Source organism: Agelaius tricolor, unplaced genomic scaffold (genome assembly GCF_023055355.1).
Source record: "Agelaius tricolor isolate 1412-34295 unplaced genomic scaffold, bAgeTri1.0.p SCAF_24, whole genome shotgun sequence".
NCBI classification, from domain to species: Eukaryota; Metazoa; Chordata; class Aves; order Passeriformes; family Icteridae; genus Agelaius; species Agelaius tricolor.
The window spans coordinates 553,574-566,859 of NW_027269284.1; the positions used below are offsets into that span (position 1 = coordinate 553,574).

The 13,286-nt window shown below is 53.4% G+C and overlaps 1 protein-coding gene across 4 annotated transcripts in view; it reads right to left on the reverse strand.

Annotated features, from left to right (window-relative positions):
* The window catches only part of RNF24 (ring finger protein 24), a 30,084-nt gene extending 18,125 nt beyond the window's left edge, over positions 1-11,959 (reverse strand). Inside the window, exons 1-2 of one of the 4 annotated variants that reach the window (XM_071447470.1) lie at positions 11,832-11,924; positions 3,117-3,199 (exon numbers count right to left, since the gene is read on the reverse strand). Coding sequence is in view for 1 of the 4 variants with exons in the window: in XM_071447466.1 (XP_071303567.1) it covers positions 11,832-11,956 (125 nt within the window). In the remaining 3 variants the exon portion in view is untranslated. Of the gene's footprint in view, positions 1-3,116; positions 3,200-5,439; positions 5,580-11,831 lie in introns of those variants that run through there. The other 3 variants (XM_071447467.1, XM_071447466.1, XM_071447469.1) reach the window with 3 other exon arrangements.
* Positions 11,960-13,286: the final 1,327 nt, after the last annotated feature.

Here is a 13,286-nt window from a genome sequence, read left to right on the forward strand (position 1 = left end):
AGCCCAAAAAGAGCAATAAGAGCACAGGCAAGTGGGAATAATCTCCCATCTTCATTTGTAGTAGGTTTTCCTTGTTCACAGTGTTCCCCAATGAACAGGTTCCATGGGGAACATAAATTGGAAACTCCATGAGAAACACTCAGCCCACACAGCTGAAGGGTCAGAGCAGAGAAATTGATCTTAAACACTCCAGGGAATTTGAAAAATTCCTGGGTGATGACACAGAGCTGTGGGAAGCAATGGGGACTCCCAAAATATCACAATTGGAAGAAAAAAAAAAAAAAATCCCACTTTGATCAAGTTGTCTTCAGGCTGAACCAAAACCAATCACTTTCCATGGAGCCAAAGAGCAACTTGCCCTCTCCACCCTAATACTGAGAAGCAGATGGATTAAACAACTTCCTAAAACCCTTTTTCCCCCCCATTTCCTAAGCTCCTTTAATGAAGGAAAAAAAAATGATGATCACTGCAACACACAGGAATCAATAATCCTACAAAAGCCTGCTGGAGATGAGCACCCTGAACCAGTGATGGGATCACAGCTGCCAGCAGCCATCCTATAAAGGCAGTTGGAGGAGCCAAGCACAATTTGGGAACAGGAAGGCAGAATGATCTAGTTGACACTAAATAAGGTTGCTAGGTTATGGATTTTTGTGAGGGGGGGCATAATCTGAAAGGGGATCCAGATGGCTGTAAAGCCTTGTGGTGGAAAAGCAGCATGAGGCCAGAGAGGGAAGAATTCCTCTTTATGCTGCTGCTGTCTGCTCCTGGATCCTGGCTTTCAGTCCTCAGGAATGCACCCTTTAATTTGCACCATTTATATTTGAGGTAAAAATTAAGAAGGGGTAGCTGGATGGAGAAGAGTGAAAAAGCTCATGACTGGATACTGGGGAAAAACAGTCCCTAAACAAATCCCATGGAGCAGCCATTCCCCCAGGCCCCCTTTGATCCAGCCAGGTTTGGATTTTACAATCCTGACAGCCTGAAAAAGGCTTCAGGGAAACCCAGACAATCCCAAACCCCAGCCTGCTGGGAATTCACACCAATGCCACGTCACTGCTGTTTCCAATTTTTCCTAATACTTCCAAAAAATGAGCTGCACAGACAGTCCACCCTTTCCTGGTTTTGACCCAAGTACTGGGATTTAGGGGAGCATTTTTTTTTTTATCATTCCTTCTCCCTTGCTAACAGAGACTGGAATGGTTTTGCAACGCTTCAGAGAGTCCAGCAAAAAAACCTCCTGGGAATCATATGGAAACAAGACAAAAACTGCTTCACCTCTATGGGACTGGCACAAAAAAGGTGGCTGCAAGGATGGAAAACCCCTCAAAATTTAGTTGGGAATGGAAAATGGAACTTTTCCACAGCCAGACTTGCACAACTGAGGTGCTTGAAGAGAAACATCCACCAACCAACAAATGCATCTCCTCCTCTGTCACAGTCCCAGCACCAAGGGTGATGCCATGGGATATCATCCTTCTTCCATATTCTCAAGGAATTGTGGCCTGACTTTAGTGGGGTGCAGAAAATGAAGGGACCTTAGTGAAGCACTGGCACAGAGGATTCCCTATCCCTGGAAATGTTCAAGGCCACGTTGGAGCAACCCTGTCTAGTGGAAGGTGTTCCAGCTCATGGCAGGGTGTGGAATGAGGTGGCCCTGAAGGACCATCCCAATCTAAACCATTCCATGATTCTGTGACTCTAAAATCCAGGTGGAGCCATACCCCAGGTGTCTGTAACCAGGAGGTGATGGACAAACAGGTGTAAATTTTCAACACCACCTGCCCACACCTCTCCTTTGCTTCTTACAGGGGTTCCTCAAAAACTGAGCCCTAAATAAGCAAAACCTCAATTTACAGCTGTGCTGCCGATGCACAACTTGTTTTTAAAATAAAAAAAAAAAAAAAGCAAACCAAAGCAAACACCTTTTGTGAGTTACTTAAAATTTACATTTTTCTTCCAACTGACTGAATGACTGAACAAAACCTGCTAAATATTTTCTGAGAGCTTCGAGGCTACAAAGTTAAAAACCACCAGTGGGAATTTCGTGTAACAGTTTACTGTCAGATCTCCACGAATTCCCGGGTGCTGAATCGCCTACTAGAAGGGAAAATATATGAGTGGCACTAAGGAGGTGGCTTAGCAACGAGCAGGCTGGCAGCTTCAAGTGGCTTTTTAAAGGTCAAGAGAGAACACGGTGCCTGGAGCCCTCACGTTCCATTTTTTTACTACAATTTAATGATATTTCTGGCCAGCCCGGTTATTAAATCGCCGCCTCGCACCAGCCAGCCACACATCTGTTAAACCCAGGCTTTAAATGAAGACTTTCCCCTCCTAAATATCCCCTTTCAACCCATTCTCACCTTCGGCGAAGTGAAAAGCTTTGTCGGGATGAAACACAAGGAGAGGTCCCAGCACGGAGGGGATTTTTGGGAGGTGCTGCTGAGCAGCATCATTGAAATTCAGCGGGAGAAGCCGGTTTTCCTCGGCTCTGCGGGGGCTGCCATGTTAAATCACATTTGGATTCACAGTACAAGGCTGCTAAAATACCACCACGGCGCCTATTGGCACCTTTCAATGAAAACGCCGTGGCCTCATTAGTAGAGTGGAAATTATGAGCTTGTCTTTGTATATATTTAAAAGCTTGCCTCTGAAACTCTACTGGGTCGGGGCCAGGAATTCCTGGCTCTGAGCTCCTACCACTCTGCAGTTCGGGATCGCTTTGCTCACACAGGTCAAGCGACCACGCAGCCATCGACCCGGGAGAAAAGGCATTTAAAAAGTGCCCTGAGGGGAGAGGCAACAGGGTTTGAACTAAACCCTCCTCCCTGTCAGCTCCCTGCGAGCTGGTTAGGCAGCAAGTCCTAATGAAAGTGCAGGTTGTAATTAAGAGGATGCAGGAATGTGGGTGTGTGGAGTTTCATCCTGCTCCCAAGAGCTGGGGTGAGAGCATCCTGTCAGCCCAGAAGCACCATTCCCCTCTGGGGATGGACCACGAAAGCCCAAATCCTTTAAAATGAGGGGCAAAGTCATGAAATAACACGGATCTGGTCCTCTCAAGATGGGAATTTGCAAGTCTCTGTGAAGGAAAACTTTAGGCTCAGCTCCCTACTTACCTGCACGGGCGCCGCAACGCAGCCAAGCCACGCAAACCCAACGTATCTGCTTGAACAGCTACCGTGCTTTGGTACCAGGGATGCTGGAAGAAAAGAGAAAAACACCCTAAAAATTGCACAAAAATCCAGAGGGAGCAAGGCAGAGGATGAAGACGTGGTTTTTAAATGCTTGGATTCGCAGAGGCTCCCAGAAATTGCTTCAGCTCTTGGTAACAGCGCAGAGATCCCCTTTTAAAACACGGCGGTGACGTTGAGTGGCATCGAGAGAACGGAGGGGGGAAGGCTTGGCTAATCCTCACAATTTTATAAGCATCTGAGACACTAATCCCTTGATCTCATTGAAAGGGATTAGAATTACTCCCTTGCCAGGAAATTTAAGAAGTTTTCTACCAGATGTAAACAAAAGCACGGAGCAGCCCGCAGAGATGGTTGCCACACAGCGAGTCCTCACAGAGAAATCTGCATCTGGGCTGGTTTTGGGGTGGAAAAGGGGGATTTCCAGCCCAGTGCTGCACAGGGTTGTCTGGAATGATGTGGGTATCCAAGGCAAGCCTGATCAGTCCATCCACAATAGGCTCAAGACAGGATCCCATCCTGGGCAAGCAACCTGCCAGGGATTCACAGCTCATCTTTGGGCTCCAACTCTTATGGAAATGGATGCTTTAGCTAAAAAAAAAAAAAAAAAATCCATCCCAACCACCTGACTTGTTCTGCATTTGCCTAGGAAAACATCATTTTAATAATAAGAATAAGAAAAAAAAATCTGAGCAACAAAACTCAAGTTGTGCCCAGCTTTCATCCACACAGCAGCCTTCAACCACACAGCTCTGTGGTAATGACCTCTGGGTTGATAAGGAAAATATAACATGGAACCCTCATGGAAACAGACTGGGATCTGCTGCTACCCTCACAATGAGTGATTCATAATACTGAAGAATAAATTATTTCATTTAGAAGATGAGGCAGGCAATGTGCAATCTGGGGTTTGATATCAATTTGCTACTAAGTTGGATGTGCCAGCTCAGAACATCAAAAGCTGAGATAAATCAAACCTAGAGGAAGCAGAAAGGATTCAGGGAATCCTTTGGAGAGGAAATACAACTTTTGTTAGAAAACAGAAGTTTTCTAAGAAAGAAACTAAACTTTTGTCAGAGCTTACTTCTTTCCTCTTTTAAATTCCATCCAAAAAAGAAACCTAAAGGGACTCAAGTTCCAACCTCAGTATAAACAAGACCACAATTTCATCAGCTTGTCTTAGAACCCCTCCTTTTGGAGGTGCCTGAAAGGATGGCAGCAGAATTCCTCTTCTCCAGCCCATTTTTCTGCAGGACCATATCATTTTTAGTTTTTAGGCACAAATACCCAGCATCCCCACTGCAGTCCCATCTCCCAACTCCCTGCACTCTCTTGCTGCCAGCTTTGGCATCAAAGGCTGGAATAAACCACTGATGTCAGGCTTGTCTGCAGCTCCATCCCTCTGCCCTGGCTGCAACACATCCCAGGTGTTTCCCATCACCTCCTTGACCTGCTCCTCCTGCTGCATCACTGGCAGCTGCATGGGGAAGATGCTCCAGGAGGAGGAGGAGGACGCAAGGAGGAAGCTCCAAGAATGGTCAGAAGCACAGGACAGCTCAGCACCCCTCAGGCAAAGCCACAGATGAGAAAATGATCCATTTTTCCTGCTTTTACTCCCAAAGTGCCACCCCCAAACAACACTCAGCACAATGGTGAGGCTCTTTTGGTGTGAATGCCAAGCAAGACCGGGGTGCAGGGCTCAGGTGACGGACACCCAACCCACAACAGCTCCACCAGACAGGCTCCAGCCAGCTCATCCCAATTTATTCAGCCCTCAAACCACCCAACATCACACAATCCCATCCCACTTCAGATGGCCACCACCACCACAGCCTCCAAAAGCCTTTTATTTTATCTCACACGCTAAGAGAGAAAAACACCGGGTCTAAGGGGTCTAATGCAACACTTCTCAACTAAAAAGCGAAAGAAAAAACCCCAACCCCGCAGCTTGGTTTGAGCAGAGCCAGGAAATTGCCTCGGGGGAAGCCCAGCCTGGCGACGGGTTTTTACAGGGAACAATAGGAAAATGGAAGTCGCTAAAGCACCGAGGAAATATTTGCCTGCTCGGGACAAAGCTCTGCGAGGAGAGAAGCTGAACTCGATCCCTACAATCCGAGAGCCCCGCTCAGCGGGAGGCACGATCCACTCCATCCATTCGGGTGGATTTGTTGTAGTTGAAGTTGTTGGGTGGGAACTGACCCCTCCAGCCCAGTTCTGATGGGTAATTTGGCTTCACCCACTTTCTTACCTGCCGGGCTGCTCCTCCTGGATTTCAAGGACCAACGGGAGAGCTGAAATGCCCTGGTTTAATGCCTGGGAAGCCGCACGGTCACGGAGCTCTTGTGTTTTCCCCAAAATACTCCCATAAACCGAGAAGCTGGGAAACTCACTCCTTCTGCACAGGCTGGGAGAGGCTGGAATCAGGAGGGCAGCTCCCTCCTGCTCAGCACTTTCAGTTTCTCTCTCCAAGCACTCTCCTGGCACAACTTCCTCTAAAGCGCTTTGCGAGTGAAAAGCTGCATTAGTGGTGGGATTAATCCTCTGAGGGGATAATAAAATCACAGAATCATGGAATCGTTTAGGTTGGAAAAGCCCTCTAAGGATAACCCAGCACTGCCAAGGCCTTCACTAACCCACGTCCCCAAGTGCCACATCCTCATGGCTTTTAAATCCCTCCAGGATGGTGACTTCAGCCCCTGCCACGAAAAAGTGGTGTCAAAGGCCTTGCCAAAGTCCAGAGAGACACACCCACGGCCCCTCCTTCACCTGCCAAAACAGGTCACCTTGTCACAGCAGGAGATCAGGTTGGTCAGGCAGGACCTGCATGTCACAAACTGCCACTGGCTGCTCCAGATCCTCTGATTGCCCTGCTGGTGCTGCTCAGGGTGATCTGCTCCTGTCACCTGACTGACAGCTCTGTAGTTCCCAATATCCTCCTTCCTGCTCTTCTTGTAGTTCCCAATATCCTCCTTCCTGCCCTTCTTGTAGCTGTGTGTGTCACATCTGCTCACTTCCAGTCAGCTGGGACCTCCCAGTTAGCCAGGGCTGCTGGGAAATCATGGAAAGTTACCCCCATCCATTGCAGCAATCCATTGGTTTGAGTCATCCCACATGACTCTCTGCTGGCAACCACGTCACAGCTTTCCTGATGCACAGTGGCTTCCAGATCCTTCTCCTGTTGGTGACCATGCTGTGGGTGCTGCTGCAGGTGCACTTCAGTTGGGTTATCAATCCCACCACCTTTCTGGAGAAGTCCCAGTTCCTATGTGACCATTCTTAGGGGCTTTTCATGGTTTCCAACACATCAGTAACCCCTGTGGCTGTCACATGGATCTCCATCCCCTGCCTCCATGCAGACAGCACACTGAAGGACATGCTGTCCCCTAAATATTGGGATGGGCCTCCAGGATTATGCCATGCAAAGATCCTTTTCCCCCTCAGAGCCAGGAGAATCCAAGTTCTTCAGCAGTCTTGGTGTCCTGCAAACCCACCCAAAAATGAAACTAAAGCCAAAATAAGCCTGGAGAAGTCAATCCTTCTTGCTCCTCACACTCACAGTCCTGAAGATGAAGCAAAAAAAGCAGGATATCCCTGCCTAGGCTTCCCAGCACCCTGCCCTCGCTGCTCCTCCTGTTTCTCAACATCTCTGCTTTTTCCACAGCCTGATCCAGCTGCAGCTCCAGCACTGGAGCAACATGAGACCTCCCAGCCTTCAGGTACACTGAGCCAGCTGCTTCCAGCTGATCTGGTCCATGAGCTCCTGCTGCCCATCCACTCATTGGCATTAGGGCCAGGCTTATCTCCCCTCACCATCCCTTCAGCACTGCAAGTGTTTGTGAGCAGGACACCTCCACATGTGGCTGGAACCCTTTAGATCTGTTTTTTGTTCTTTGATGGAATTTAAACATGCCAGACAAGTAGGAAAACGACACATTCCCTGTGTTACTGTTCCAGAGGGAACAGCATCCAAAAATGACACAGCTCCATCTCCAGCAGGGACCTCTGCATCCCAGGATGGAGGAACAGGCCCTGCTCCAGCCCACTGTCAACGTCAGGGCTTTCCCATCCCTCAGGTCAGGGAGCAAATCACCGCTGCCCACGGCTGCAGCAAAACCACGTGGGTAAGGATCATCTCCTGAAGTGTGTTTTCCATGGGATCCCTGGCATTCCTCGTTGTCCATAGGATCCCTGGCATTCCTCCTTTTCCATGGGATCCCTGGCATTCCTCGTTTTCCATGGGATCCCTGGCATTCCTCGTTGTCCATGGGATCCCTGGCATTCCTCGTTTTCCATGGGATCCCTGGCATTCCTCCACACAGTGAGTGGCACCTGCCGGCCTCAGGCAATGACTGGGCTTACTCACAGTTAAGCCAGGCTCAGGGGATGACTGGGCTCACTCCGGGCTCTCTCGCAGTTAAGCCAGGCTCAGGCGATGACTGGGCTCACTCTAGGCTCCCTCGCAGTTAAGCCGGGCTCAGGCGATGACTGGGCTCTCTCGCAGTTAAGCCGGGCTCAGGCGATGACTGGGCTCTCTCGCAGTTAAGCCGGGCTCAGGCGATGACTGAGCTCACTCGCAGTTAAGCCGGGCTCAGGCGATGACTGGGCTCTCTCGCAGTTAAGCCCCGTATCACACCATCACTGATGCCGCTTTAGAGCCCTGTCAGCGACTCGGGGTGGGGACACGGGAACACCAGGACGGCCGCTCCCAATCTGAGTCTGAGCGGTTCCAGGGCAACAGTGACAGGGGAGGGAATGGCTGTGACGGCCGATCTTATCTTGTGTCAACAACACTCAGCTTTAAGGGGAATGATTGCAGGAACAAAAACAAACAAACCCAGCTCGGGCACACCAACCGCTGCTGAGACCGGGGGAGCTTCCACCCCAAAAAACACCCTCCAGGCTTCCACACCAACGGTCCAAATTGGTCCAAATTGGTCCAAATTGGCTGAGGAGCAGCAGGATGATCTGCACCTCCTGCCACGGCCCCAAGGACGGGCTTGTTTGGGTTTACTGTGCAGCAGGAGCCTGGCAAGGTGGGGGAGGACCACGGCTCAGCGCTGTCATCCCAAGGCAGAAGGCTCCAGGTGCAGGTGGTGGGAACAGGAAACGAGCACCAGCTGTGCCTCTCTCCACCTTTTCCACATCCAAATGTTGTTTTATGGCTGTGAGGGAATCACTCACAACACATCTTCTGCCACACAGCCCGAGGGGAGGTGACAGCAGGTCACTGGCAGGGGTGACCCAAGGGGGAACACCTGGAGAGATGGTCCAGAAGCACAAAAGCCCTGCTTGCAAAGCCAGGAGTCCTCCTGTCATCCCACACATCATTTAGCCCAGGAAGCAGCTGGAAGTTGGCTCTTCTTGGGTACAACCTCCAGGCTTGGTTCAGATCCATAGTCCTGAGCAGCTCTGCTGCTTCCTCACCAGGGAATCCTCCTCCTCCTCGTCCACACCATCACCTGCCTCTCCCCCAGGGCAGGGCCAGACCACTCTCCAGCCAAGAACAGTGGCAACAACCAGCAGCCATCACCTTATTTCCCATGTGGCACACAGTGTTCCTCATCTGAAGGTCCAACAGATCCCACACCATTCAGAGCACGCTGACCCCAAAGGTGTCCTTCACGGCTGGTCCATCACAGTTATCTCCAATCACACCTGCAGGTGACTGGATCTGAGCCTGGGATGCACAAGCAGCAAGCTCCAGCAGAGCTGACTCACCTCCACATCTTGTTCTCCCCAAATCTGAGACAGCCTTTGACCAAACAGCAATGCCAGCAACACAAGAAGCAGACCTGGAGTGTCCCAGCCTTGGTGAACGGGGACAAAATCAGCAAACCTGAGCTGAGCAGGGGTGGAACAGAGGTTGTGGGAGGTTGTGGAGGGGATCTCCTCCAGCAGCAGGGCTGGGAGATGTGGGAAATCACCACCACAGCCACCTCCAGCAGCTCCACCATCCGCTCAGGATCAGGACCACCATCTGCCAGCACAGCCCTGTGACCTGGTAACGGGATCACATTGGTGCTCCTGTCTGCTTCTGGCACAAAGGGCTGGAAGCATTTATTTTCCCTTTTTTAATATGTTTTAAATACCTCAATTAGTGCATGTTGGGTTCCTTCCACATTGCCCCCAAGCAGTTCTTCTGTCAGGGGCTCTATCCTTCCACTGCTGATTATTAGTGGGGCACGGGGTTGTTATTTTTTCCAGGCCAGGAGCCAAATTTGTATTTAATTTTTGCTCCAGATGGCACAGCACTCCAGATGCATCAGCTGGAGCATTGAACCTGTATGAATAAAGTAATAGAGCAAACAACATGATTTACTCAGGGGCTGTTTGACACGCTTAAGGTGCTTTGTGTACATCTGTTGTGTAAAAAAAAAATAGCATTCAAATGAATTCAGATGATGGTTTCACTGTTAAACCCCAACACCTGAGGGAAATGAAACAGCAGTAGGAATCTAAAAAATAATGATGATGATGATAATATTAGAACTTATATTTTACTAATGTAAAGTCAAGGATATATTAAAAAAAAAAAGGCTGATTTCAGCCATCACTGCTGAGTATGGGCCTGGGTTTTGTTCACCTTCCTCTGTTCCCAAAGCTGCTGCTGGCAGCAGGTCTTGAAAACCAGGGTCAGAGTTCTCCCAGGAGAAGGGCTGGTGATCCCAGATTTCAGCGTGGTGCTGAGAGCTTATGGCTCTGCTCACCCGAGGAGATGCAAGGAGGACACCAGAGGACAACCACGAGATGTTCCAGTTATGCTTCTGGCAAATGCACCCCGTTCCCAGAAAGCTGCTGCATCCCTCTGGCACAGCCTGCAGCCAGGATGTGCTCCCTGCAAACTAAAGCACCCAAAATAACTCAGAGTGGGAAAAAAAAAAAAAAGACAGACATTGAGTAGTCGGGTTTATCTGCCCGGGCACATGAATAGCCGCCGTGTAAAAACCAGCTGAGCCCGCAAACGCTTGGAAACAAAGGGATGGGGGGGAGGTGTCTTTTTGCTTGGCTTTGCTCGGTTCAGAGCATCCTTGGGCTGTGAGAGCCCGTCCTGGCGGCACCCGAAACAAAGGAAAGCCGGGAGCTGTAGGCAGGAGCCAGCTGGGGAAAACCGGGACGAGGAGGAGGAGGAGGAGGAGGAGGAGGCACCCGCATCGCCCTCCCCGGCAGCTGCGGAGCCGGGCTCGCGTGTTGCCGAACACGTTATCCATGGCAGGAAACTCGAGATCAAAGGCGAGGAGCGTGCCAGAGCAAGATGTCATCCAAGCCTCCTGCCAAAGGTGTGCACGGGAGGGGGGAAGCACCCCCAGACACACACGCTGGCACATCCGACGGAGCCGGCGCCGCTCGCTCGTGGGGTGACCGAGACCCACGGCGCGCTCTCCCTCCTCCGTGCACCCCGGCGAAGACAAAGCCAGGCTCTGAACTGAACAAACAAAATAAAACCAAAACCCCAAACCGCAGGAGGTGCTTTTTTTTACCCGTGGGTTTCCAGTCCCCAGGGTCCCACGCAGGTCGCCTGCCAAAGCGGCGGGCGCAGGGAGGGCACGGACGTGGCGGCACGGCAGGAACAGCAGCGCAGTGTAACTCCAAAAAAGCAGCTTTTCCCATTTCTGGGTGCCTTTTTTTTTTTTTTTTTTTTTTTGGTTTTCTTTTAAAGCAGAAGAAACCCGCAGCGTCCTGTCTCGGCCCCAGGAAAGCAAGGGGACGTGTCTGATTCCAAGCCAGCGGCCACTGGGAACAGAGGTGACCTGGGGACCCTGAGCCGAGCGTGGGGTGGGACCCCCAGGAGCTCCCCCACATCAGGGGGTTCAGGCAGGATAGGGACATGTCCCCTGTCCCTTTGTGCCCCCCACAGCATCCCTCCGGGGTGATGCAGCCCCAGTCCATGGCTCCAGCCGCGGGGCTGTCCCCTCTGCCCCCACAAGCGGGACCTTATGGCAGCCCTATAATGCTGCCAGACGCCCCAAGATCCCCTTTGGGGTCTGCAGGGACGTGGGGGCTGCTCCATTGCCCTGTGGAGGTCCCTGTCCCAGAGGGGACTGGAGCAGAGAGAGAGAGGGACAAAGAGGGACCCTGTCCCCCATGCGAGCTGCTGAGGAGGGAGGGGGTGCCCCTGCCCCACAGGGGGGGAGGATGGAGGGGGAGCCCTGTCCTATAGAACAAGGCACAGGGAGAGGGTCCTGCCCCACAGAGGGCTGGGAAACAGACCCTGCCCCACAGAACGAGGCACAGGGAGAGGGGATGGAACAGACCCGTCCCTACAGAATAAGGCGCAGGGAGAGGGTACAGCCCAAAGAGGGGATGGGGGAAGGACCCTTCCCTGCAGAACAAGGCACAGGGAGAGGTCCCACCGCACAGAAGGGCTGCAAGAGGGTCCCTTCCCTACAGAACAAGGCAATCAGGGAGGGTCCTGCCCAAAGCGCAGCTGCAGGACGGACCCTGCCCCACAGAGCGCTGCACAGGGAGGGACCCCAGGCACACAGGGGGGATGCAGAGCGGTCCCTTCCCCACAGAACACGGCACAGCGAGGGGTCCCACCCCACACGGGGGTCCCCAGAGGGGGTCCCCTGCCCTCATGCGGGCGCTCGGGGGGGTTGTGGTCCTCCGGCCCCCCAGGGGGCTCCCGCCCCCCGCACTCACCCGCCGCCGCCGCGCCGTCCCGCCGGGGCTCGCGCCGCCCGCACCGCCCGGCCCGGGCAGGACCCGGATGGAGCCGCCCCGCCCCGCCCGGAGCCGGGCACGGCCTCGCCGCCAGCACCGCGCATGCGCCGAACGGGGACGGGGCGGGGCCAGCGGGGACGGGGCGGGGCCAGGGGACATGAGGGGACAGCGCGGTGGGGAGGGGGGGACAGGGGTGACACGGGGACAAGATGGGACAAGGAAAGCAGGTGGCAAGGAATGACGGGAAAGGGATGATGGGATAGGGGAAGGTGACAGAGGTGATGGGGCGTGACATGGGTGATGGGAGTGACAGCGAAAGGAGGTGGCGGGCGGTGACCCGGGGAGGGGGTGGGACAGACAGAGGTGACGGAGGGTCGAGAGGGGGCAGGGAGTGACTGTGGGGGCATAAGGAGACATTGCAGCGACACTGGGCAGAGGAGACGGGGATGGTGTAGTGAGGCCTTAAAGTGACAGGGTGGCAGGGGTGACACTGGGGGCAGGGTGGCACTGGGGAAAAGGGATGGTGGAGACAGGAGATAGGAGATGACTTTGGGGACATGAAGTGGCAGTGGGGACAGGACGGGGTGGCAGTGAGTAGAGATGGGGCCAGGGCCTGGCAGGAGGGACGGGGTGAAGGCAGATGACAGGGGTTGGTGGCAGTGGGGACAGGGTGGCAGGAGGGGTGACCCAGAGGGGACAGGAGGTGTCCATGCAAAGGGACAAGGCTGGGGACAGCTGGAGGGGTGGTGTGTGGGTGGGCACTGTCCCGCTCTGCTCATCGCTGCCCACACTCCTCCAGCTGTCCCCAGCCCTGTCCCTTTGCACGGACACGACATCACTTGTGGGGGAAATGACATCAGCTGGGATGTCACCCAGAGCCAGCGTCACTCGCTGCTCCGAGGATGTCCCAGACGTGCAAGGGAAGCTGATCCTCTTTGTCCCCTTCCTTCCCTCTCCAGGCTGTGAGGAGGGACCGGACACGGCGGTCCTGGGTGCTGTGACAGCAGGGACATTGGGATGAGCATCCCACACTCTGTGACAGCAGGGGACACTGGGATGCACATCCCACACTTTGTGACAGCAGGGACACTGGGATGAACATCCCGGGCACAGTGACAGCAGGGACACTGGGATGCGCCTCCGGCTGTCCCGGCGCTGCCGTGGGAGGTCTCCCGGCGCTGACCCCGGCATTCCCGGGCTCTGAGGCAGGCGGCCGAGCCGCTGGATGTTTTCCCTGCTGAAGCCTTGTTCCCACTGTGGGAATCCCCGCTCGGCACGGGAAGGATCCGCCCGGGCACGCTGGAGCTGGGAGTCCTGGCGTTGCGAAGAGCCCCGCGGGGAGCCCTGCCGGCAGCTGCCGGGGCGGGAGGGATTTGGAAGCAAATGCGCTCGGAAATCGAGTTCTGCCGTTCCTCCCACTCCGGAGCTGCAGCT